The 27,764-nt window shown below is 32.8% G+C and overlaps 1 protein-coding gene across 3 annotated transcripts in view; it reads left to right on the top strand.

Moving 5' to 3' along the window:
- STXBP5 (syntaxin binding protein 5) overlaps window positions 1–24,846 on the top strand; it is a 167,615-nt gene extending 142,769 nt beyond the window's left edge. For all 3 annotated transcript variants that reach the window (XM_081032575.1, XM_081032574.1, XM_081032573.1), the window contains 6 exons: window positions 1,970–2,209; window positions 5,412–5,781; window positions 6,070–6,235; window positions 14,685–14,796; window positions 22,300–22,520; window positions 24,220–24,846. In XM_081032575.1, the coding sequence (XP_080888701.1) occupies window positions 1,970–2,209; window positions 5,412–5,781; window positions 6,070–6,235; window positions 14,685–14,796; window positions 22,300–22,520; window positions 24,220–24,261 (1,151 nt within the window). In that variant the 3' untranslated portion in view covers window positions 24,262–24,846. The remainder of the gene's footprint in view (window positions 1–1,969; window positions 2,210–5,411; window positions 5,782–6,069; window positions 6,236–14,684; window positions 14,797–22,299; window positions 22,521–24,219) is intronic.
- Window positions 24,847–27,764: the final 2,918 nt, after the last annotated feature.

Below are 27,764 nucleotides of genomic sequence, written 5' to 3'. Positions count from 1 at the left end.
ATTTTTAATCTACAAATCTTAATTTGATTATATAAAGCTTTGGAGGGGTATGAGTAGGATCCAATTATACCTTTTTTTATTTAATGAAATACAACTTAAAAGGCTTTAACATGTTTTTTTTATTTTTCACATTGTGAAGTCATTTCTTTCATGATAGCATTGAAAGAAAGCATGTGATCGGAGGAATGATTTATTAGCTGTGAACAGTAGAAGCTACTAGAAATTTTAATATACCCCACTGGTATAGCAGAAACCCATTGATTTAGAATCTTTCAACTGTAGATGGCTCTTCAGCAAGTATTTGTTGCATGCTTTTTTATATGCAAGGCACTATGCTAAATTTGGCAGGGCATCAAAATGTCACAGCCCTTTGTTCTCAAGAAACTTATAGTCGCTTTGAAGTGAGGCCTAAGAAAGTCAGAAAGAACTACACAACAAATGTACTATTAGTGTCATGAGAGAGAGAGAGAGAAAAATATATCGAGATTCAAAAGAAAGAAAAACTGTATGGTTTTAGGAATCACGTTAAACTTCATGAAGATGATGTACCTGAGAATAAGCACAATCTTGATAGGTAGAGAAAAAGGTGAGGCAATGGCACTAATCAAAAATAAAACACAAGCAAAAGTCTAAATGTAGGTAAGGACAGAGTATGTTTGGAAGACATTGATGGCTCAGTTTTTCCCATGATGAACAGGGTAGCATTGGAAGACTGGGCCAGGAGAATAGGTTGGAGATATTTTGTGGAGAGTCTTAAATATTTAGCTAAGATTATAGGCATGATCAAATGAAGAGGAACCAGTGAGCATTTTTAAAATAGAAACAATAGAATTGTAACTGTACCTTATGTTATTTAATTGACTTGTGTTAGGACAGTGACAGACTGAAGGTGGGAAGATCACTTGGGAATTATGTAGTCATCTAGAGGAATGGTGGTGGAGATGTGAACTCAGGGTGCTGGGAGGTGATTGGAAATGGAAAGAAAAGAGCAACCCTGGAATAAGCATAGGCCATTGTGCCCCATCAGAAGTATAGGTAAAGTAAGGGGAAGAACCAAAACTGTGACTCATTTAGGGGAGAGGTGCGTCATTAATATAAATAGTATCATTAGAAAAATTTAGAGTTTTGGGGAAATAATGAGTTTTGATTTTGCCTAGTGAGACATAACAGGAAAATTTCCCATAATCATTTGGAAATGCAGTTCCAAGAGATAAGAGGCCAGGGCTTGAGACACACTTGAAATTGGCCACAAAGAAGGTAGCTGAAGACAAGAGAGAGTTTCTTAGTATAATGTATAAGTAGCTGTGTTATTACAGACAGAGCTGGGTAAAGGGAATATGCCTGGTATCAAGTCAAGTGTGAAGCAGATACCATTTATACAGTGTGATGAAAAATATCTTAGGTGAATGTGGATTACAGTTAAAATGGCATTCAAGAAAAGTGAAAGCTAAATTTTTATGGATTAAAGACTTTCATATAGACAGATTTGGTGTGGGGTGACATCCATCATACAGTAAATTTGAGGGTAGAATCACAGTACTTCTAAATGCATTTTTTTTAATGTAGAAAATTGAAATTACCCACACTTTTTAAATTCCACTATATCATAAAATTGTATTACCAAAGGAAGAAACAGCACCTCGAGAAAAGAAGGTGGTGTGAGGGCTAAGATTAGGAACACAGCCAGCATATCAACAGAGAGCTGCACTACAAACCATAAAGATCACACATCCAGAAATTTAGTGGGATGACCCAGCTCAGTTCTGACAAATATGGATTTGATCATTTGCATTTTATATGTAAGCAAAGGAAAAGTTATTAGCATACAAGTAAATTGTTTTTCTTTTCAATTAAGAGATTGAAATTAAATGTGCTGTATAGGTTTTTGTCTTTTTGCAGGTTAACTATTTGGCCAAATTTATACCAAACAAAAAAAGCTTGAACAATCTTACATTTTAAATCATTTCAGATGTAAAAGATAATTCCTTCAGCCGATCCCGGAGTTCAAGTGTAACCAGCATTGATAAAGAATCCCGCGAAGCGATCTCTGCTCTTCATTTCTGTGAAACTTTTACTCGAAAGGCAGACTCATCTCCTTCCCCGTGCTTGTGGGTTGGCACGACATTGGGAACGGTGCTTGTCATTGCACTGAACCTTCCCCCAGGAGGAGAGCAAAGACTTCTTCAGCCGGTAATCGTGTCTCCAAGTGGTATGTATGCTCTGGTACTCCACTTACAGTGAAGCTTTGATTTGCTGTAATGTAATAGAAGCCTTTGCTTTTCATTTTGGAATCAATCTAAGAATCCTAAAATGTAATCTAAATGGGGATAGTTATAGTCATATATTTTTAATAAAGGAATATATGGAATAAGATTCCAGAATATCATTTATTTATACAGCCATTCAGGTTTTACAATTTTTAAAGCTTTAGGATCGTGTCTAAAATGATTATTATGTAGGAAAATGGAAAAAAACTGTTATTTTAATGCATTCCAGGATACTTCAAAGTATTATGTTCTATACGCAAAGGATGGTACATATTTAAGAGAAAAACAGTATATTTTTATACATTATATACTTGCTATTTTCAATCTGTAAGTGTGAAGTCTTAAAATAGATTACTTTTCTTCTTTGAGGTATTAGGGAAAGGTAGCTTAATAGCAAATTTAAGAAGAAAAAATTATGGTCTTCATATATTGAAAATGAGATTGAATTTTATCACATATATGTGGAGTCTGATAGGTCTGGAAATAACTGAGAATTCTGGTTTCCATTACTATTTTATGCTGATCTAGATAGAAAAAAATGTGATTTTGCTCATTAATGTACCTCTTGTTTATATAATAGACTTGAACGATATTTGGAATTTAGAATTAAAATGTAATTACATATTAATGTTCATTTCTGAACTATCTTTACATGACATGAAAGGAACTTTGATTTATTCAGCAGCTCAATAAATATTTGTGTATATACTGCATGCCTAGTTGATAGAAAAGGTTATATAATGATGATATTCTTATGAATCTCATTTCTTACTAGTAAGCAGCAAATATTTGTATAGAAAAAAACTAGAAAGATGACAATCAAAATGTTAATACTGTGTTTCCCCGAAAATAAGACCTAGTCAGACCATCAGTTGTAATGCATCTTTTGGAGCAAAAATTAATATAAGACCCGGTCGTATATTATAGTAAAATAAGACCAGCTCTTATATGAATTTTTACTCCAAAAGACGCATTAGAGCTGATGGTCCGGCTAGGTCTTATTTTCAGGGAAACTACAGTAGTAATTATGACTGAGTAATGGGATTGTGGGTAATTTTTATTTTCTTTTTACTGATTTATAGTTTCAAAATGTTCTATAATACACCTGTATCAGTTTGTAATAAGAAAATAAATGTTTCCAGTAAATAAAAATGAGAGAATGATTAAATATAGATAATTTATTATCTACATAAAATATTCAAGATATTTTCCAACTTGCAATACAATCAAATTAGCTATAAATTTACTCTGATATAAACATAATTTTCATATGTAAAAGCAAACTTTTGAGTTCCTTCTCAGTGGTGGAACTTTTGAGATTTATTTTCTTAAATAAGGTACCTATTTTAAAATATCACAGTGACATTCATATCATGTTATCCATATTATAACTATGCGGAGGAGAAAGCTGTTTTTCAAGCAGATGGGTTTCTATGCTTACGAACCTGAAATGGTCTACTTTGTCCCCACTTTTTTTTTTTCCTTCAAGAGGAGAACCCAACAGTTAACCACTGCTCTGCTGGAAAACATACAAAAGCCTGGTAACTATAGGACAGGCATATATTTAAATATTATCTCCGTACATTTTTAGAAAATCCACTGTATCTCACATATGTTCATATGTATAGTTCTCAAATTAGCAAACTGTTTAAAATAAATTGTCTTGTTGCAAAACCTGGACTATAGACTAAGGTTACCAGATTTACCAAGTAGGATACAGGATGTTTAGTTAAATTCGAATTTCAGGTAGCAAATACTTTTTGATTTAAGTGTGTCCTGTGCAGTATGTGGAAAGCTAATGTAGTATTTGGGACATACTTATACTAAAAAAGTATTCATTATGTATCTGAAATTCAAATTTAACTGGGCGTCTTTTATTTTATCTGGCAACCCTGCCATAGACAAAATATATAAATGCAAAGAAGAAAGGAAACAATATTTTGTCTTCTAAGAAGAATTTCGAGAAGACATTAGGAACTCTTCCTCTTAGAAATAAAAGAAAATCACATATGGTAAAATTTTTGCAAACTATAAAATGTCATGTAAGTATAAAGCAATAAAATATGAAAAGTCTCTTAAAATAAGAACTGGAAGGCTAAATCAAATCTGTACTCTCCTTTTCATTGGTTTCCAAACCCTTAATATTAATACTGTCATTTAGCTTACTTAGAAATGAGCATAAAGCATATTTACATTTTCAAGGATGGGGGGGAAAGGAAGTCCCAAAGCAAGTCAAGAAATATCACCCCTAAATGAAGACTATAAGTTGACCAAAATAATACCTTGAATGTATTTGACATTTACTAGTAAATACCGTGTTTCCCTGAAAATAAGACCTAACCGGAAAATAAGCCCTAGCATGATTTTTTAGGATGACATCCCCTGAACATAAGCCCTAATGTGTCTTTTGGAGCAAAAATTAATATAAAACTCGGTCTTATTTTCAGGGAAACACGATCGTTTAAAGGGAAATCTTGATTTTCTGAAGTAATGTTTAGAAATATGTGGAAAATTTTTTTCTCATCAGCCCTGTAACTGACTACTGTCCATTCAAAATGCAATGTGAGCCACACATGGAATTTTCATTTTCTAACAGCCATATTAAAAAATTAAAAAACAAATTAATTTTAAAAGCATTTTATTTAGCCCCGTATATACAAAATACTTTCATTTTAGCATATAATCAGTATTTTCATTGAGATAATTTATTTTTAAATATTTTTTGTAATGAGTCTTCAAATCAGCATGTATTTTACTCTCGTAGCATGCCATAATTTGGACAAGTCACATTTCAAGTGCCATCTAGCCATACATGGCTAGTGGCTGCCATGTTGGACAGCACAGCCCTAGATGCCGTCTACTTGCTCTCATACTCGTTGGTAGTACACTTGCCAGGTATGAGAGAAGACATAATTCCGAAATGCCAGCATTTATCTGTTTGGTGGCCCTTATCTGTTTGGGGCATGTAATACTGATATATTTTTCCAGATTCAAATATCATCTGAAGTATGAATCCTGCCAGTAAGCCAGTGTACCATTTCAGTTTAAGATACATTTGATACATTTTTGAGTGTCAGAACTGGAATAAACATATTTACCGTGTGGATTAAAATATTTGTTATCTACTGAACTTACATATTTTAGGTACTATCTTGAGGTTGAAAGGAGCGATCCTGAGAATGGCATTCCTGGACACCACAGGCTGCTTAGTACCCCCTGCATATGAATCCTGGAGAGAACACAATGTTCCTGAAGAAAAAGATGAAAAGGAGAAACTGAAGAAAAGACGGCCAGTCTCTGTATCCCCTTCCTCTTCTCAGGAAATTAGTGAAAACCAGTATGCAGTGATATGTTCTGAAAAGCAAGCGAAAGTAATCTCACTGCCAACTCAGAACTGTGCTTACAAGCAAAATATTACAGAGACCTCATTTGTGCTTCGTGGTGATATTGTAGCTTTGAGTAACAGTATCTGCCTTGCCTGTTTCTGTGCCAACGGACACATTATGACTTTTAGGTAAGAATTTGATAGTTTTTAAAGCACAGATATAGCAAAACATAATATTACAGAATTATATTCAGTTTGAAAGATTAGCTTTTGTTTACAGTCTTATAAACAGAATTTAATTTCATTGAGTTAATAATGAACAAGTATATGAGGAATACAAATTATTTTTATCTCCCACTCGAGTGTACTAAATCCTAAGGTTTATAAGGTCCCTGTAGTTTTTACCTTCTATAATAGTTTGTTCAAGACTAAAACTACCTTTTTTATTATTAACAAGTTTTTAATTTTTTTCTCAAGTTTGCCAAGTTTAAGGCCTCTATTGGATGTGTATTACTTGCCCCTTACCAATATGCGGATAGCCAGAACATTCTGCTTCACCAACAATGGACAAGCATTGTATCTTGTTTCACCTACAGAAATCCAGAGACTCACTTACAGTCAAGAGACCTGTGAAAACCTTCAGGTAAATAACAAAAATATTACTATGGTTTCTTCAGAGGTAAAATATTCTCTGAAAAATATTCTGTAAAATATTCATCTAAGGGATGACATGTCCATCCTTTACACACAGGAGTGTACAAATGAGCACATGTGGGAAAAATCCAAACCCTTTATTGAGACTTTCAGAGTACATGCTTTGAGACTTAAGAATCTTCATTAAGACTCTTACTATAAAGGGACTTCATCTCATTGACCCATATTTTTTTCTCTCCAGTGATGGCAAAGATATATGAAATGGTACATACATTTCACGCCCACTGTCCACACTGAATCAATTCCCTGTGATCTCAAGGATGCATAGAAGGAAAACTAAGGTGTTATAGTTTTCTTCTATTTTTGTTGATCTCTTTGTGAGAGACTACAAACAAATTCTTTAAATATAAAACTGCCTTTTTCAGATATTTGAGTGTCTTATGTGCTTACTTATATATTAGAAACGATTATTTTAGCTTCAACAGTTAAAATTGCTCTGGAAATAGTGAGCTAAAATATTAATTGGATATTTGATGTTTGGAAGAAACCATGTTTAAGGGAACTTTTTCATGAAAGTTTTTGCAGTTAATTAGCCTTATTTCATTTGTTTGTAAATATGAATCGTGGCTTATTTTTAGAACACGAGCTTTAGAGTCAAGAACACTGAATCTAAATCCCAGCCTTTCTAATTACAGAATTATGAGCCCTTAGACAAGTTACTTACTTTAAAGATTTATCATCTTTAAAATTAGGAAAAAATAATATCTATGTCATAGCTTATGGTGTGGATTAGGGGAGACAATGCACATAAAGTGCTCAGCATAGCATGTGCTCCATGTCAGATGTTAGTAGTATTATTTCAGTAAGCTAGACTGTACTGGAAATGTACTCCTAATGATGTTATAAACATTGAGAGTGAAACAGAGTGACATAGGTGATATTTTAGATTGAAGTTCCCATTTACATTTGGGTGGAAGAGTTTTTCAAAGACTTCTAAGTTTTTTACTTAATACTTTGCTCATTATGGGGAAGGTAAAATTTTCCTTTAGTGTTCCTTCAATAGTAAAATGTTACTATATCAAGAAATTATAGTCAATTGACTATTTTTAATTCACTTCAATCCAAAACGTAGTCTTAATTCAACTATTCAAAATTTTAAACTTCATCACTTTTCTGAGCTCAATTAATTCTATCCTTTGATCAGTGTTTTCTCTTACTATTTTAATAAAAATCAAGCAGATGTAGTAAACTTTACCAATTTACATTTAAATGAAATGATCATTTAGTAGTACACTCAATTTATTTTAATTACTATCTGCTATGTACCTTCATGATATGAAGATAAATGAAAAATGGACTCTGTTCAAAGAGTTTGTGATAAAATGTTTTCTTTGGACAATATTGACATTTTATTTACCTCTATATTTTCGTTGCCTAAAAATAATGCCTTGCTAAAAGTCTGTTGAATAAAGAATACCATGAATTTTATTTATAAACAGTGTTCCTTGGTTCCCAGAGTACCCTGTTACATTGTGCATTCATTTAACTTTAACCAAAAAGAAAAAGTACGCATCTTCTTAGATGCCTACGAACATTAACGGAGTTTCCAGCCGAGGTGAAATAATAGGGACCAGATTAACCTCCCTGCCTGAAACAACCCAAAACACACAAAAACATGAAACAAGGGTTTTCAAGATCCTGGACGTCATGCAATGAAGGAAAGTAATCCCTGAGAGATAAGAAACAAAGGAGGTGCCTAGTTTTAATGCCTTGATAGAGTTTCCAGCATATGGCACACAAAGAAGGTACTGAGGCAAAGTATTGCCTACTTTCCAAGTTGAGGAGACAGAACCAAGAGTCTGGGAAGACCAAGTAAGGGAGAATTCTTAGAAAAGAGTAGCAGAGAAGAGATTGCTATACAGAGAGAGAACTCTGGAAATCTGCAGACGGTCCCCTAAGAGTGTTCACTAAAGTACTGTTCAACACATGCATGTAGATAAAATCTCTGGCCAGGGAAAGAAGCATCTGGAAGGAGTAGAGGGAATTGTGCTCTGGTGTCAGGGCCAGAAACAGTGCGTATTCCTAACAGCCAGACTGAAAAATATTAATGCTTATGATTCATGAGTGTATCCATTTCCTGAGGCTGATGTAACAGATAAACTATAAACTAAAACCATAACCTAATCATAAACTTAGTGGCCAAAACAATATCAATTTATTCTCTCAAACTTCTGAAAGCCAGAAGTGTGAAATAAGTTTCACTGAGCCAAAATCAAGGTGTTGGCAAGGTCACGCTCCCTCCAGAGGTACTAGAGGAGGATCTGTTGCTTGCCTCTTCCATCTTCTTGTAGCTGCCGGCATTCCTTGACTTGTGGCTGCATTACTTCAAGCTCTGTTTCCCTAGTCACATTGCCTCCTTCTCTTCTGCATGTGTCAAATCTTTCTGCCTCTCTCTTTTAAAAGGGAACTTGTAATTGGATTTAGTACTCGTTCATTCAAAATAATCCAGGATAATTTCCCCATGGCAAAATACTTAATCACATCTGCATAGACCATTTTTTCCTTGTAAGGTAATATTTGTAGGTTCCAGGAATTAGGACCTGATATCATCCTTAGATGGCCATTGTTCAGCCTACTTCAGTTGGGAATTGGGTGAAGTACTCAGCGGTCTTGGCTCTTGAGTGAGGAATAATTACCTTTAAACTGAACAGTGCTCCATACCTGCCTAACAAATCATGAAAGCAAGACCCAAAAGGATCGAAATGTTTTCTAGTATCCCAGAATAAAGCTAAAGACAACGTAGAGGAAGTCAAAAACATCCAGCAGCCAACAAATTAAAAATCACAATGTCTGGCATCCAGTGAGATTAGCAGGCATGCAAAAAGATAGGAAAACATGCTCATTACTGAGAAGAATAGTCAATAGAAACCAAATCAGAACTGACCCATACATTGGAATTAGCACAGAAGGACATTTAAAACAGATACAAATGTATTCCATATGTTCAAAAAGTTGAGTGAAGACATGGAAGATATGAAAGGCCAAAATTGAATATCTAGAGATGAAAAACAGTGTTTGAGATGAAGAATATACTGGGTAGGATTAACAACAGACTACAATGTAAAAGAAAAGATTATGTAACTTGAAAGTACAGCAAAAGGGAAAAAAACACTGCGTGTTTAAACTTGGCAAATTTATAGCACTAAAACACCTATATTAGAAAAGAAGTTTTCATCCAATCACTGATCTCAGCTTCGACCTTAAGAAATTAAAAAAGAAGAGCAAATTAAATCCAAAGGAAGCGGAAGAAAGAAAAATAATATTGAAGTGGAATCAATGAAATTTAAAACAGGGAAACAATAGGAAAACATTACTGAAACCAAAAGCTTGATCTCTGCAACCAATAAAATTGATCTCAAGCCAGACTCATTAGGAAGAGAAGTTACAAATTACCAGTATCAAGAATGAAAGAAGTGACATTACTATAGGTTCTACAAATGTTAAAATGGAAAAGGAGATATTATAAACAACTTTATGCCAAAAGATTAAAAAACTGGATTTTAAATGCAAATGGACAGATTCCTTCTGAGACACAAGTTACCAAAGCTCACTCAAGAAAAGATAGATAACCTGAAGAGCAATATATCAATTAACAGGGATCGAAATTGAGGTTAGGAACCTTGGACAAAGACGATTCCAGGCCCATATCACTGATGAATTCTATCAACACTCAGGAAAAAAATAATACCAGTTCTACACAAAACTTTTCCAAAAATTAATGCAGGAAATGCTTCCCAACTTACTCCATCAAATAACCATTAACATGATACCAAAACCAGACAAAGACATTAAAGAAAATTACATATAGACCAATATGCTTCAAAAATATAGGTTTAAAAATTCTAATCAAAATTTTAGTAAATTTAGCAAAGGATAGTTCTGGTCATGATACTTTATCATGACCAAGTGGGATTTATACCAGGAATGCAGGATTGACTTAACATTTTTTAATCAATATAATTCACATATTAATAAACTAAAAAAAATAGAGAAAACAGTTGACAAAGTCTAACATCCATTCCCGATTTTTAAAAAAATGTCTCAGCAAACAAGGGATAAAAGGTAAGTCAACGGACATCCGAGAAAAATATACCTAACAATACTTAATGATGACATACTGAATGATTTTTCCTTAAAATCAGCAGCTAGAAAGGAATGTTCACTCTCAACACCTCTTCTATTCAATGTTGTATTTAAGGTTTTAGCCACTTCTTTCAGGGAAGAAAAAGAAAGGAAAGGCTTGCTGATTAGAAAAGAAAAAAGAAACCTGTTATTGTTCACAGGCGACATGATCATCAATATAGAAAATACAATGAAATATACCCCAAAAGCTACTAGAAATAAGTGAGTTTGACAAGGTTGCAGGATATGAGATCGATATGTAGAAGAAAAAATTATTTCTATAATAGCAGTAGACATTTGGAAATCAAGATTTAAAGAACACTGTTTACAATAGCAACAAAAAATTGAAATATTTTGGGATAAATCTAACAAAAATATGAAAGACTTTTACAGTGAAAGCCACAAAATGTTGAAAGAAAATTTTAACCTGAATAAATTGAAATATGTACCTTGTTTATGGGTCAATAAACTCAGTGTTCTCTCAAAATTGATTTGTAGATTCAAGGCAAGCCCAAATGAAATCCCAGTGGGATTTTTTTGTATAGAAATTGACAAGTTTATTCTAAAATTCATTTGCAAATGCATGAGACCTAAAATAATAGGCAGAACAACTCTGGAAAAGAATTGAAGAGCTAACACTACCTGAGTTTAAGAGTTATTGTAAAGCTACACTGATTTAAAAAGAAATACACACACACACACACACACACACACACAAATGAAGTGGAACATTAGCCTAATAAAGAAGGAAATCCTTACATTTGTGAAAACATGAATGACCTGGGAGGATTATGCTAAAGGAAATAAGCTAGAAACAGAAAATCAAATACTGTATGATATCACTTAAGTGTGAAATCTAAAAAAGTTAAACTAATAGAAACAGTAGAAGGGTGGTTACCACGCTCGGGTCAGGAAATGAGTGAGGGAAATGCGGAGTTATTGGCCATACAGTATAAGCTTTCAGTTTTAAGACAAATGAGTTCCAGAGACTTAATGTACAACATGATGACTATAGTTAATAATAATGTATATTTGAAATTTTCTGAATGGATCTGAAGTATTCTTAACCACACACACAAAAAAGTAACTATATGAGGTGATGGATATATATATATTTTTGTTTTAGCTTGGTTGTGGTAATCATTTCACAATGTGTACACAATATCAGAACATCATGTTGCATATCTTAAATGTGTAGTTTTTATTTGTCAATTATAGCTCAATAAAAATGGAAAATAAAATATTGGGAATAAAAAAAAGTTAATGGACTTTTTATTATCAATGAGAGGTAGTTAGTCAAAAGTGTATGTCTGTGGATTGAAATACTTAAATTTCTTTCCACACCATTAGTCTAACCATATCTTGAGTAAAAACAAAGGAAAATTAACAAGTTATCTTTTCAAATTGATCTATTTTAATTTATTTTTGAACCTTAAAGCTATAATCATAAAGAGGTGGAACATACCAATTAATTAGTTTAAACAATTAAGTTAATACTGTTCTAACCACCTCAAGATTGTAATCTATAAACAAAACCCGAAGTACTCACTGTAAAAAGTTGATGATAGTTGAACTATTTAACTTCTTTTAAAATATTACACATTCAGTGTTGTAATTTTTTGCTGTGCTCATCTTAAAAGATATTTATTTGGACTATTCTTATAGGCTTTTCTTAATCAAAATTATTAAAATTGATCATTTTATGTATTAAAAAGAGTTTAGTAATAAAGCACATACATTGACCCATTCATGAAATTAGTCCTAAATTTTACCACGTAAGACTGGTAATACATACGACAAATGAGATCCAAGAATCTAACATCAGACAAGTATATTTGTTTCTGTGTATTTATATTTTGTTATAGTTTAAAAATCTCAGGTATTGTTTCAGACAGGTAGTTACTGATTGACTGTTACTGATATGTAGAGAGACATCACAGAAAATACAAATCTGTTTTAGATTCCACCAACATTTACTAATTGTTAAAATTAATCGTTCTAAATAGTAAATTTAATTATTGTTAAAGGCCTTATTTAAATATGGAAGGTGCCAAAAAAATGTGTACACATGTTAAGAAGGGAAAAAACTATTAAAATTACACTGGTGGTAACCATTCTGAGCACCTCTTGTGATTGCAGAAGTCAAACGTGACTTGTATTCATCTTTTATTATCGGTATATATTGAGTATTACAATTTTAATACAGTTTTCCTTTCTTAAAATGTGTATACATTTTTTGGCACCCTCTGTATATGTGAAAAATACCTATAGATACTATTTAATACTGTTGTAATACATTTTTAATATCAATGTTTCTCCCGAAATCCCAAGACTGTGGACATTGCAGACTCTGTAAAGAAACACTAAATTTTAAACTTCCATTAAAGATATCTGTTCATATTGTTAATCTATTGATAAATGACTTGCATATTTTCTAATTTGTTTTATCTCTAATTGTATGAACGGAGATTTTTCTATTTTAGTGTATACTTCATTGAGTGTCTACTCTTGGTGCTTTATATGTTTCATTATCTTTAACCCTGAAAACATTCCTGAGAGGTAGGTATTATCTCTTATTTTTAAAGTAGAGGAAACCAGTTCTCTGAGAGACTGATTTGCTTAAGATTCCTCCGCAAGTAAAAGGCAGAGGTGACAATCAAACCCAGGTCCATATAGTTCCCAAGTTTATACTCATTTCATTGCGCTATAGGGATGAATGGTGGATACTGTGATATCTGTGTTTTTTTTCTTTTTAAAATATCTCAACATTTGTAAAATTGTAAGCCCATTAAACACTAAATAAATTAATAGTTGTAAACCATAATTCTAAAGTGAGGTTAATTTTAAAATGCTTATCTTTATGCTATCACTGTTTATATGTCATACTACTCTTGTTTTAGCATAAAACACACTCAACTGGTAGCTGTTTGCCATTTTTGTTGTATCAATTTAACAGATATAGTTTAAATTAGAATCTGTGAAATACAATATAAAAAAGATTGGAAATATATCTAAAAATACCTTTGCTAAAGTCTAATATTAATTTGAATGAAATAAAGGTATCAGTATATTCTATGGTAGGTTTTAACAAGTTTGATTTATTATGTCAGGAAGTTTTTCATTCTAGTTTTACTCCACTTTATAGAAATCCAGAGGAAATAAAATTAAAATGTAAAGGCTTCAATCCCACTTCAACATTATAAATGAAACTATGTTGTATAGTGTTAATAATTCTCTCATTTATAATCTGGTTGGAGAGACAAAATTAATACAGATTTCTCGAAAAGTAAAATCTTTGGATATTGGATATTCTTAATAACTTTCTTAACCCAGCTCTCAGGAAGAAACCCTAAAAATAGTACAAACATTAGCTCCAACTATAATAATGTAATACCACAGTAAAGCAGAACTAATACCACTAGTATATTTATTTTTTGTGTAATAGCTACTTCTATTCATTGGGCAGAAATGCAATCCATAAGCCTCACTATGATTTTGTTTATTCTAAAGTTCCCAAAGCTGCCTTGTAAATAGTATTGTTACTCTCATTCTCCTTAGCGAAACTCCTCTCTTTATGTGTTATCTACAGTCAGTAACATGTCAGTAACCTTTCTTGTCTCCTGACTTACTTTTATCATTTCTGTGTTTGGAGGAATATTGACAGTAATTCTAAAAACTCGTTGATAATATAGGAAGAAGCCCTCCCATCTCCCTGCCAGATTTCTGAAATTCCAGGTTTATGCTGGCATAATTCTCTTCGTAGTATATAATTATGAAAAAATGAGTTGGTGTGTCTTTCTAAATTACTAATGTTTTGACTCAGTGAAGGTGCTAATTCCAAAACTGTATTTCATCATCATTACACTAGATTTTTCAACTTGCTAGTAGCTTTTCTTCTTTCTCATGTAGGAAGACCTAATTATTAATCCAGTTACCAATTCTTCATAATAAGAGTTATGTGAAAATTTTGTCAAAGATTGGAATCTCCTTCCAGCTTAAGCAGGAATATTATCTTGAAATGTAAGAAAAGTAATCAAGCTGTAACAAGCAGCAAGTTAGTCTTAGCCAATTAGTTTTAATAACTTACTCTGTGACTCAGTATGTCCTGGATCTGATCATTTGAAATGTACTCTGAATTGTGAATCTCAACAGATAATATTATAAGCTTAAATTAAAGAGTCTACAGTGATGGTTTTGCTAATTATAGTTTAGTTTCCCTGAAACGTTAGCAATTACAATATGTTTTGATTTTAAAGGAAATGTTGGGTGAACTCTTCACTCCTGTAGAAACACCTGAAGCACCAAACAGGGGATTCTTCAAAGGCTTATTTGGAGGCGGTGCACAATCTCTTGATAGAGAAGAACTATGTAAGTTGATTTATTTAATTTGGATAATACAAAACAGAAACATTCAAGCCATATAAATTTTTCCTACATGTATATATATATATATATGTTCACCTTTTTTCTTTGTCACCACAATTAATATACCCATGTTGTAACTAAATAAATGAAATTATTTTCTGTCACTCTAATCTAAATCGGGAATGTTTTACTCAGGGAACGAATATCAGAATAGCTTCAGGTAGGTAAAACGGAGTATTCACAACTTGAAATGAATAATTTAGAAAGTATTTGCAGTAAATGTGATCATTATTATTTTAATACTCTAATTGACTTTAATTGATGACCTTAATCTTGAAAACCTTTTTACTTAAACATTTATTTTATCTTACAAAATCTCCAAAACTATTCTCATTGCATTAGGTTATTTAAAATAGCAAATCTGAATCATGTACTACCTTCCAGAAATGGGAACTAATTAGAAATTTGTTATTGAATGAATTAATGTATCCATGAATGTTTGACCTGTCAAGTAGGAACTACTATCTATCCTTGATTTTTTTTTTCCTTTATTCTCTTTTTTCCTAAAATATTTCAGAATTTTCCTTTTGTGTTTGACTAATTAGAAAATCAGTAAGATTAAATACCAGTAAGTAGCAGTGCAGTGCAATTTCATTTTAGAAACTTACCCAGATGATTACCATCTGTGTAATGAGGATTGGTCAGTTTTAATTCATTTAAGAAAAATGAAGACTGTTCTTCAAGTCGTGGGGGACTGATAATTTGAAATAACGTTCTCACTGAGGATAATTACACAAAATTTAAGAATGTTTTATCTTAATTCTTAGAACCATGAAAGGGGTAACAATGTAGTAAAGACAATATCCTGGGGAAGGCTGGGAACCCAGCGTGGTAAGCATGGCAGCCTGAGGCCACTGTCACCCTGAAATACTTTGATTATCTGAAGCGGAAACTGAGACACTAAACTGTTAGGACTAGCAAGGTGGGATTCCAGAACTGACAAGGGGGAAGATGGTGATAAACAAACCCTCCTCTTTGCAAGGAGCTCAGAATCCTACAGCTGAAGAGTGAAGTTGAACTAGAAGTTAAACCTCACATACACACACACACACACACACACACACACACACACACACACACACACAGACTTGTCAGCTTCAAATTATCTGAGTGGCCAAAAAACTGTCGACCTTAATTAAGATTTTTGCAGACTGCTGAAGTCCCCAGCACCTGACAGAAGCAAATGAAAATGTTCTCCAAAGGAGGATGATATATTCCAAGTTATTCTCAAATTATTTCTAGAAATAATTTTTCAAATATGTATTCATAGACAACCAAGAACCCTAGGAATCAATACCATAAACAATAAAACAGAGAAAAACAGAAGCCAAATCACATGTACTTCAAATATTGAAATTCTCAGACACACATATAAAAGGATAATGCATATTATGTTCAAGAGGGTAAGTACCATGCCTGAACATTGTATAGGGTAACTGAAAACTGTAAAAATCAATACAGCAAATGTTTAAGAAACTAAAATGAAATTGGGGAACTTAAAGATTTAAAAACTAAAATTAAAAACTTAGATGAATTTAACCACAAATTAGACAAAACTGAAGAGAGAATTACAACATAAATTAGAGATAGGCCAAAATAAACCATCTAGAATGTAGCACAGAAAAACAAAAAGATATTAACAAAAAAAACAACAACATAGAAGATGAAATAGAAATGGCAATGAGGAGATCTAGCATGTTTGGACCTGCTCAAGAAGGAAACTTTTCAGAATTGATAAAAGGTATCAGTTCAAACATTAAAGAACCTTAATGAATTCCAAGAAGGATATTGTTTAAAAAATTCAAGGCTAGATGTGTCATAAGAAAATATACTGTATCAAAGACAAGGAAAACCTTTTAAGTGTGTGGGAGCAAATCATAGATACCTTTTACTAAGCTAGAGATTGACTTCTCAACAGCCAAACATAGTAGCATGATCTTCTGTACATTGACAGAAGATCGTACTTAATCTAGGGCTCTGTACTCAAAATATCCTTCAAGAATGAGACATTTTTAGACAAATGAACAAATAAATAAAATAAGGGTGACCACCACACTCAGGGGAATTCTAAAGAATGTACTTCAGATAGAGGAAAAAGAATCCTTGATGGACTGTCAGAGATGTAGGAAATAATGCTTTGGAAAATAAGTAATAAATATATACATAAGTGTAATTAATGTAATCTTTATAAACTAAAGCAAAGTCTTGTGTTATACACATACAAATGTAAATAAACAATATGACCCCAAAACTTGCATAAAATCAAAGGAGTTGGAAAGGGTAAGTGGATTTCAGATAATCTGAAATCCCTGCATTTTTTCAGAGACTTGTAAAAATTATCCATTAGCATTAATTAGTTCAGTATATGTTATGATTTGTAGTTTATAATTGTTATCATTTCTAAGGTGACCTTTATAACCTAGCAAAGTAGTAAATAACTTCCATATGCATAACAGGATAATCACAATCCTTCCAAAAAGGAGAGAAGAGAGGGGAGAAAGCACAAAACAGGTGGGATAAAATAGCAAGCACATAAATAATGGTAGATTAACTTAAATAACAATAGCAAATGTAGGTAGAATGAACATTTCAATTGAAAGACAAATGTGATCATATTGAATTTAAAAAGAAATGTACATTGTTTACAGAGGACACATCTAAAACATAAGGGCACAGAAAGCTTGAAATTTATAAGATAAAGCATGATACATAAATGAAGAATCAACTGGTATAGTCATATTAGTATCATGAAAGAGTAAACATTAAGGCATCGTTAATGCCTTAAGGTAGCAAAACAGCAGAATAAACCAAAGATAATAAGATAGTAATGAAATAGTAAATAAATACACAACAAAAAAAAAATTTGATTCTTTAAAAATCTAATAAAATTAATAAAGCTCTGGTGAACTGAGCAAGATGAAAAGAAGTCACAAGTAAACACTCAGGGATGAAAAACGGAGATGTCACTAAATGTACTGCTGCCAGTTAAAACAGTAAGAATATAATTTATAACTTCTTGGTAAATTTTTTCAAACTTTCGGTGAAATAAACAAATGCTAGAAAAGTACGATATATCAAAATGGACAAAAAGAGAAGTAAAATCTGAATAGTCCTGTAAGTATTAGATATTGAAGACATCATTTCAAACTTTTCCACAAGTACATTCCTGGCTTAAATAGGGCTTCACTAGAACATGCTACTAAATTTAAGGGGAAAAAATAATTTCACTCTGAGACAAATTCTTCAGAAAAAACAAAAAGAAGGTACACTCATCAGGTCATTTTGTAAACTTAATACAACCTTGATACTAAAAATGAACATAGTATGAGAAAGGAAAAATAAAGGCATATATCTATCACTGAAGATTATAGATACAAAATATAAAATGAAATATTAATATAGCATACCCAGCAATATGTAATAAAGATGATTTGCCTTGACCAAGTTTGTGTTGTTCTAGGAATTCAAAGCTGGTTTGTTATTTAAAAAAAAAATATATATATATATATATATGATAATAATAATAATAACAACAATAATAAATGAGTATTCACCACATTAACAGATTAAGGACAAAAATCATATGACCACCCCAACAGGTGCAAAAAAGACTTGTTAAATTCAATATCCGTTTCTGATAAAGATTCCTAGAAGGTAAGTTGATAAATTATAACTGCAAAATATTATACAATGTTTAACTAGCAAAATTCTACAGTAAATATAACAATGCAGAAACATTAAAAGTTATTAAAAACTTTACTTTTGAGACAAGGAATGACACAATGCCTAGTGTTATACACATACATTCAACATTGTATTGAAGTCCCTAAAGAGTATGGAAAGGGAAGGAAAAATAGAACAATAGGAAAGGGAGAACAAAATAATCATTTGTAATGATTGATACAATGACATATTCAGAAAACATAAAAGAATCTATGGCTAAGCCATTAGAAATAATAGAGTTTAGCAAACTTACTGGAAATAATCCACATACAAAAATAAAATTCAATTTATTCATACCATATTAACAACAGTGAAAAATGAAATTTTTAAAATCACTATTTGAATTAATTTTTTTCTTGCTGCTATAACAAATTATCACATAGTGACTGGAAACAATACAAACCTATTATCTTACAGTTCTGTAGCTTAAATATCAACACAGGTTTTATGGTGTTGTAGGGCTGTGTTCCTTGTTGGAGGGTTTAAGGGGGAGAATGGGTTTTTTGGGGTTTTTTTGCCTTTTTTCAGCTTCTGGAGGCCATCCACATCCTTTCTTAGAGGTGCCTTCCTCAGCCTTCAAAGCCAGCAACTTTCTGCATCTCTCTTGACTATTTTTCTGAAGCCAAATCTTTCTCTGGGAAAAGCTTTTAAATCCATGTGATTACATTGGGTTTAGGTGGGTAATCGCTCTATCTCTAGGTCCTTCACTTAATCACATCTGCAAGTCCTTTTTCCTATGTATGGTAACATATTTACAGGTTCCAGGAATAAGAGAGTGGTCATCTTTGGGTGGGTGGGTGGGAGTCTAATATTCTGCCTACCACAATGGTATTAAAAAATACCTAGAAATATTAATAAATCTTAACAGATGTTCAGGACCTCCATGGGGAAAATAGAAAATTATAAAACTGTGAAGAAGTGAAAGACCCAAATAAGTAGAGAGATAGATCATGCAGTAAAAGATTAAATAAAAGACATCAGTTATGCATATACACACATATTTGTACACACACACACCCCCAAAAAAATATGAATTATTCTAAACTTTATATAGAAATTCAAAAGATCTCAGCACTTCCATTTGACATTGTACTAGAGGCTTTAACCAGAGCAATTAGGCAAGAAAAGAAAAAAAAAGGCATGAAGATTGGAATGGAAGAAGTAAAACTACATTTGCAAATGACATCTTGAATATACAAGATCTTAAGGAACACACACACACACACACACACACACACCATTATAGTTAATAAACGAAATTGCAGGATACATATCAATAGAAATATAAATTGCGTTTATATACACTAGTAATGAACAAACTGAAAATTAAATTAAGAAAACAGTTCCATTTTTAATAGCATTAAAAGAAAATACTTATAAATGATTTAACAAGAGAAGTGCAAAATAATATAAACTTCAAAATTTTTAAAGAAATTAAAACATAAATGAATTGACATCCTATGTCCATGGATTGGAATATGTAATATTGCTAAGATGGCAGTATTCCCCAAGTTAATCTATACATTCAACACAATCCCTGTCAAAATCCCAGCTGGTTTTTTGAAGAAAGAAACAAGCTGTTCCTAAGATTCGTATGGAAATGAAAAGGATTCAAAATAGCCACACACACAAATCTTGAAAAAGAAGTAAAAAAATGGAGGACTAACACATTTCAATTTCCCAAGTTATTACAAATCTGTAATCATCAAGATAGTGTGCTACTGGCATAATGATAGATACTTAGACTAATGAAATAGATTTAAAAGTCCAGAAATAAGCTCTTACATGTATGGTCAATTGATTTCCTACAAGACTGCCAGGAAAATTCAATGGTCTTTTCAATAGATGGTGTTAGGGCTATTGGATACCCACACGACAGGAATAAAGTTGGACGCCGACCTCACACCATACAGAAAAATTAACTCAAGATGGATTAAAGACCTCCATAGAAAGAAACTAAAACTCCTGGAAGAAAACATAGGTATAAATCTTTGTGGCCTTAGATTAGGTGATAATTTCTCAAATATGACACCAAAATCACAAGCAACCAAAGAAAAAAAATAGAGTCTCCTCAATTAAAAGTCTAAGAACACTATCAAGAAAGTGAAAAGAAAACCCACAGAATGTGATATTTGTAAATTATATATCTGATATATCTGATAAAAGTCTAGTATCCAGAATACTAGATAAGGAACTCCTATCCAGAATAAGAAACTCTTATAAATCAACAATAAAAAGACACATATCCCAAATTATAAATGGGCAAAGGGTTTGAATAGATATTTCTCCAAATATATATATATATATATATATATATATATATATATATATATATACATATATATATATATATATATATATACTGATGGCCAATAAACACATGAAACGATGCTGAACATCATTTGTCATTAGGGAAATGCAAAACAAAACCACAATGAAGTACACGTACTAAGACGGCTGTAATCAAAAAGACATACAATAACAAATGTTTGCAAGAATGTGAAAAAATTGAAACCCTCACACATTGCCAGTGGAAATGTAAGATGCTGTAACCTATTTGGAAAATTCTGGCAGTTGCTCAAAAGTTAAACATAAAGTTATCATGACCCAACAATTACACTGCTAGGTATATACCCAAGAGAGCTAAGAACATGTCCACCCAAAAACTTGTACAAATGTTCGTAGCAGTGTTATTTATAAGTGAAAACAACTCAAAATGTCCATCATCTGATGAGTGGATAAAGGAAATGTCAGCTCTTCCGTAACACAATGGAATATTGTTCAGTCATTACAAAAGCTGAAAGTACTGATACATGGTTGAACCGTGACAACATTATTTTAGTGAAAGAAGACAGACACAAAAGGCCACCCATATATTGTATAAATCCATTTAAATGAAACATTAGGAATAGGCAAATTTATAGACACAAAGTGGATTATTGATTGCCAAGGGCTGAGAAGACGGGGAAATGGAAAATGGCTAATAAAATTGTTTGGGTTTTTTTGTGTTTTGTTTTTTGTAGCGATGAAAATGCTTGGGAATAGATAGTGATACTGGTTGCACAACCTTTTGAACAAACTAAAAATTACTGAATTGTTGAGGGGAAAATTTTATGGCATGTGAATTATATTTCTGAAGAAAAATATATGCTGAGGGATGAGGAAATATGACAGCAGATTGAACAGATTTAAGACATTTGCAGGAATCTAGATGTTAAGATAATCAGGGTCTGGATTACAAAGGGAAAGGAAGCAATGAATTCCTGAGATCTTTTGAAGGAAACAAATGTGATCTATTTGGTAAGTGACAACATAAATGGAGAGAAAAAAGGGAATAGAGCATATCTATAACTTTTGGAGTCTGAAATAGAATACTGAATAAATTCTTTATTTTTCTTTACTTCTAAGCCTGAGTATAGTATTTTAAGTAAGACAAAGTGTGGAATGAATAAACTAAATTAAATCTGTGTGTTTAAATTTAAATATTTGTATTTAAATATTTTTAAGTTACCGTATCTTCAGTATTTTGCACACTTTTTACTGTTATATAAACTGGTATCAGTTTATCCATTATTCATTACAACAAATAATTACCAGTCCCTTTTTTGCACAAGCCCCTCTATATATGAACTAAGAGAGCATACAGTATTTATCAATGTACATTGTGTAAGTGAACAACATAAATATTTCTAAGTTGCCCTTTTGTTTATCTCATTCGTGCAGTTGGGGAATCAGCCTCAGGAAAGGCTTCGAGAAGTCTTGCACAACATATCCCGGGTCCAGGTGGCATTGAAGGTGTGAAAGGAGCAGCGTCTGGTGTGGTCGGTGAATTAGCCCGCGCCAGGCTGGCCCTTGACGAACGTGGCCAGAAACTCGGAGACCTGGAGGAAAGAACCGCAGCCATGTTGTCCAGTGCAGATTCGTTTTCGAAACATGCTCATGAGGTACGTCTATCAAACAAGTACTTAAACAAAAAGCAAAACAACTTAGGTAAAACAAGTATGAAAATTACTGTATTTTTATAGCTATAGCATATCTACTCATGAATTTTCATGTATCCTCAGTACAGTTGCCAGACCCTGACTTGCCACCAGAGGGAACTATTACAAGAACATGTATCAGTAACATTTGGTCTTTTCCTGAAGTTTGTTTCCTGAGGGTTTTCTATAAACAAAGCTCTGCGGGCCGTTTCTTCGGAACGCAGTAACAAAGCTAACTTTCCGAAATGCCTCTGATTCTACTACTGGTCTCTCCTACAGAAGAAAATCATTTCCCTCCCTTGACTCCTTAGGGAGATCTGAATAACTAACACTGGCAAACACTTTTATTCAAATAAACAACATCAGATCTGTCTGAGCACCCCTTCATACAGAGGAGTAGCGGGATGCATTTTTGCAATGAATTCGTCTTGATCCAGGAAATCATGGTGGAGCTTAGAAACATTCTGTAAAGTAGGGCTCCCTGACTGGCCCTCATACAAACATGCTTTCTTGGCCAGCGTGATGTGCCCAAAACACTGAATGTAACAGCTTGTAGGTAGAATTCACGTTCTTCATTTTGATACACAGGTCTGCCACTCAGTGATGCTTTACACATGCCCTTGATGACATTTCAAATTTGTCATCTGAAAATACCATATTAAGGTTATTTTATGTTTGAGTATCCTATCTGCCAGCAATAGATCTTTACATTTTTCAGTCAAAAGTCATCTCTTCCTGGCTTAAGAATGCTGACACCAAGAATGCATAAAGGAGGTAACTTAACCTGGAAGAGATTTGTCCAGGGCTTCAAAGAGCTTTCGAGGTCACTTGCTAGCCCTTGTACCAGGTTGACACACACCTCAGATCAGGCTAGCAGCCTTCAGTCTAGGTCAAGAATTTTATTGGCATAACCCTGCACCTGACTGTGATCTCCAAGGCATATGACACTTCAGTCAATTTCAGAGTATATCCACACGCTAAATATTTAGCAAAGAGCTCAATCTCAAACTGGTAGCTTTTCCCTTCTACCAGATATTCTTGAGCCATATTTGTGAATCAAAGGAAGACAATACATTGAGGTATTTAAGATCATGGGTTCTTGAATCAGACTATGTGGGCTCAAATCCCAGTTTCACCCTTTTGTTACATTGGGTAATCCCCATAAGCTTCAGTTTCTCATTTATAAAATGAGGAGAATAATAATGGCTAACTCATAGAGTTGTTTTGAAGACCAAATGAATTCCTGTAGGGAAAGTGAGCCATACAGTGTTGGCTCAGAGAAAGTGCTCAGCAAATTTTACATAGCAGTAGTAGTAGTATTTCTACCCTTTCACACCCCAGGTTTTGTAAACATTATTTTTATTTCAAATTAGAAAACTGAAATTACCATATTTATAAGTTATTAGCTTAGGTCACCAAAGAATGCACTCACCCAAATTTAATTATGTTACACATCTTAATTATTAATCACTAGTCTTTTTCCCCACTAAATGGAACAATTCTTACTGCTTTCAATATGAATTGATTTGAAACAAGCAATATAGTAACACGATAGAATGTTTTAGAATCATACAGTGTTTTGAAAACCTAGAGAAATCAGTTGTAACTTACAAGTATTGTTCTGGCATGTTTAAAACATCTTTTTCATGTTTTCTCCCTTTAGATGATGTTGAAATACAAAGATAAGAAGTGGTACCAGTTCTGACAACCGGAAATCCAACTAAGTCCAACTTCAGCCAAAAGGAAAAAGAATTTTCCTTTTTTACTTCATTGATTTTACTTTAGGAAAGTTAACATTAAAGGGATGTTCATCACTGGATACTCTTCTTTCCTAAGTCATGCACTGTTTTACGTCAGTCACGTGGCTTTAACCGAGGACTGTTCACCCCCTCCAAGAGGCTCACATGCTGTGTGCCCACTAGGAGTTGACAGTGTGGGAACTGAGCAGGTCACACAATACAGATGAAGAAACAAAGGGGGATGTTGAGACATGGCAGGGACCATTCCTGGCTCATTCCTGCATTAAACTTTCATATGCCAAAAGATTTGTGCTGTTATCTGCCATCAGTGTTTGACCTCTGAGGGAGAGGCAATAAGTTCGAAGCTCTGAAGCTGAAATCGTTAACGTTTGTCTCATTGACTGAATTATAAAGAGCTGTCTTGGACCTTCCCTCCCTTAAACTGACTGGTCATCAGTATCATTAGTGAAAAAGCAACAAACTGTTTGTTACCATATCTTTAGACAGATAAGCTGAATGGTGGGCTTTCAATAATAAAAACATACACACGATTGACTTGTGTATGGGCTACTCTTGGATTCTTGTTATTGTATACTTGTGTTTAGTCCATATTTTGTCAAAAGCAAAACAAGGTGATACATCACTTTTCATTGAAAAGAAAAGTGTAGAGCATGACTGAACTGCTCATCATTCTGGGAGTTTCCATGTCGTGGCTATGCAGTGTGGAAAGTGAGAAAAACCTCCATTGTGGTGAGGAGAATACTTCAGTGTCCCTTGTCTTGTTCTCATTAATTCAGCTGAAGGTGGATTTGACCAAAATAGTTACGGGTTGAATTGGTAGAAATGTTGAAATTGGCTAAGTTTTTAATTTTGCTTGAATTTTTATAAAATGTTTAACCAAATGTACCTTTGCATTATTTAATTAAAATTGCTAAAAAAAATTGTTTCATTATTTCAGTAAAGTGCTCAGCTCCCTTTTTAAAATGCCCTTGATTTGCTAACAGTTCCAGTACACTCAGGTGATGAGCCAGTAAAATCTTAGTGCACATGCTGTCGCATGGAAAATTACAAGCATCTGTTGTCAATAATTATCTATATAAGAGTCTAGTCTGATGACCTACAAAATATTTTCTGTAGAAATATACTATAAATCTGTACATGCCCTTTCAAGGTTTCAAAAAGCCAAAAGGAAAGGAAAATATGTGCATTTTGGTAACTAAATTATTTCTGTATTGGAGTATAATGCAAATGAGACCATCCGTGTACAATAATAAATGATTGGTTCCTAAAGTAGCCTTGCAGACAGGAAAGAGATGGCTTGGTAGACCTTGGAAGTAAGTAAGCTTGGAATGCAGGCTCATCTGAGATTGTAGCGATTGTTATTAAAGCAACGGAGGAAGAGCAAAATAGAAGCATTACATTTAATAGTAATGAAATTGGAATATTTTCTTCTATAAAAAATTGTTTAAAACCATTTTCTTTTTGCATTGAGATAATCAGAGCACAAATTGATAGCAAAAATGGTGGTTTTTCTATTCCATATGATCATTAAAGGTATATGTAGAACACTTCAATTTCATGTAGTCTGTTAATGCATCCTTTCCTCTTTACTCTTTTTATTAAAAAAGCCTTTTGTTTACATTTTACAACATGCACTATGGGACACAAAGGTTTACATTACGATTTACTTTGACTATCATTAGAGAGGGACTAAATATATGCGGCAGAGATAATTGATCAAGCCAAAAGAAATATTTTAAAAATACAGTACCTTTCAAAAGTTTCTGAATTTGTAGAAAGTATCTATTAATACCATATTTCTGTTTAGTTAATGTCAGCTGTAGGATGATCATTCAGCAGTTTATAAATTGCTCAATCTGTATCATATATTATTTAATAAACCCATTGTTCCACGATATGTCGCAGAAAGTATTAGGCCATTTCTTAACAGTGTTGTGAATGTCATCTATAAAATCAACAGTTACGGATTGGAAGTTGAGAAGCACTAAATAAAGTAATATACTGGTTGATTAGCCATTCACGTGGAAGGACATATTGGCTCCAGGTGTTTAATTTGCTGTCTTATTTTGTTAATTGTCTATCAACTTCATTTTTACTGTCATTTTTCCTGTTGTATATAAAATAAACCAATCTTGTAATTATTTTCAAATAGAGAAGTAGATACGTCTGAGATGGCTTTTATAAAACAATCCGAATATTTTGGGTTATTTTATTTCATTTTTAAATTAATCTACAAATTATGCACAGCACACTAGAAACTTACTTAGGATTAGAAAGCTTGAAGTATTTTTGAAAATAGGGACTAAGCTTTTCAAAGTTATACTTGATTCAGTCTGTAGATAAGAGACAGTCTGCAGTAATGACTAACCCAGGGAATTTATTGTAATTTGAGAGATAACATCTCTATTTTTTTTTTCTTTTTAAATGCAGAAATAGTCACCAGCAAGCTAAGATTTCAGGAAAACAAATCAAAAAAAAAAAAAAAAGTCAAAATAGAAAATGTTAGAAAAATGAAAGATTTCATGTGCTTCCTCCACATCCTGAAACATTCTTCACTGCATTTGTCCTTGGCTCTAAAATCACTGAAGTATTCGTTGATTAGCAGTTGTCGACCGGAAGTGGCTTCCCGATGTGTAGCACATACCCAGTTCATTTCACTCTTCAGACTAAAGTCCATATGTATTTGCTTATAAAGTTATTTGGAATCTTATATTCTGACAAATTCTGTATATTATCTCCATTTGAAGTTTTGCATCATCTTAATCCCCTTGGTTTGCATTTCAACTGTACAGAGTGTTTCCAAAAAATGGCTATAGATATAACTGAGCTATTACTAAGTTAATTTGACTTTATGGATGTGAAAAAAAATGCTGCTACTTGTCTGTGTTGTGTGTAGTATATTGCGATTTAATTAAGTACAGCACTTTAAAGAAAGAAGCATTTCTTTTGCTTAGACCTTCTAAATTGTAGGTGCCTCTGAAGTTATTTCATGTAGATGTGTGAGTGTTTTCAACAAGTCTGAAAGTGTTACATACTTTTAGGTTACAGCGAGTGGTGGGGAAACAGCTGAGGAAAGGAAAAATATGTGGAAGCCAATGCGGAGTTAAAAGTTTTACCCTGAGTTCTATATTCCATATACATTTTGCTTAAGGCATTTTCTCATGTGACATTAGAAAAGCTGTATCCAAAGGTAAAATTTTTGTGGCAAAGATTTACTTTACATTTTAACTTTTGGGATTTTGGCTTTTTTTTTTTTTTTCAAAATAAAGAGCACTGAACTTTAAACTTGAATTTTTCTGCACTTTTTTAGGTAATGAAAACTTTTTATTATCATTTAATCCACATTTCTCAGTTCAAATTAAGTGGTACATATGTATAAAACACCAAAATCATGAATATGCTGTTAGCTACACCTTAAACAATTAAACTGATCATAATTTTAAAACCT

The sequence above is a fragment of the Rhinolophus hipposideros genome, assembly GCF_964194185.1.
Source record: "Rhinolophus hipposideros genome assembly, chromosome: 3".
NCBI lineage: Eukaryota > Metazoa > Chordata > Mammalia > Chiroptera > Rhinolophidae > Rhinolophus > Rhinolophus hipposideros.
This window is presented reverse-complemented; position numbering and strand designations above follow the sequence as displayed.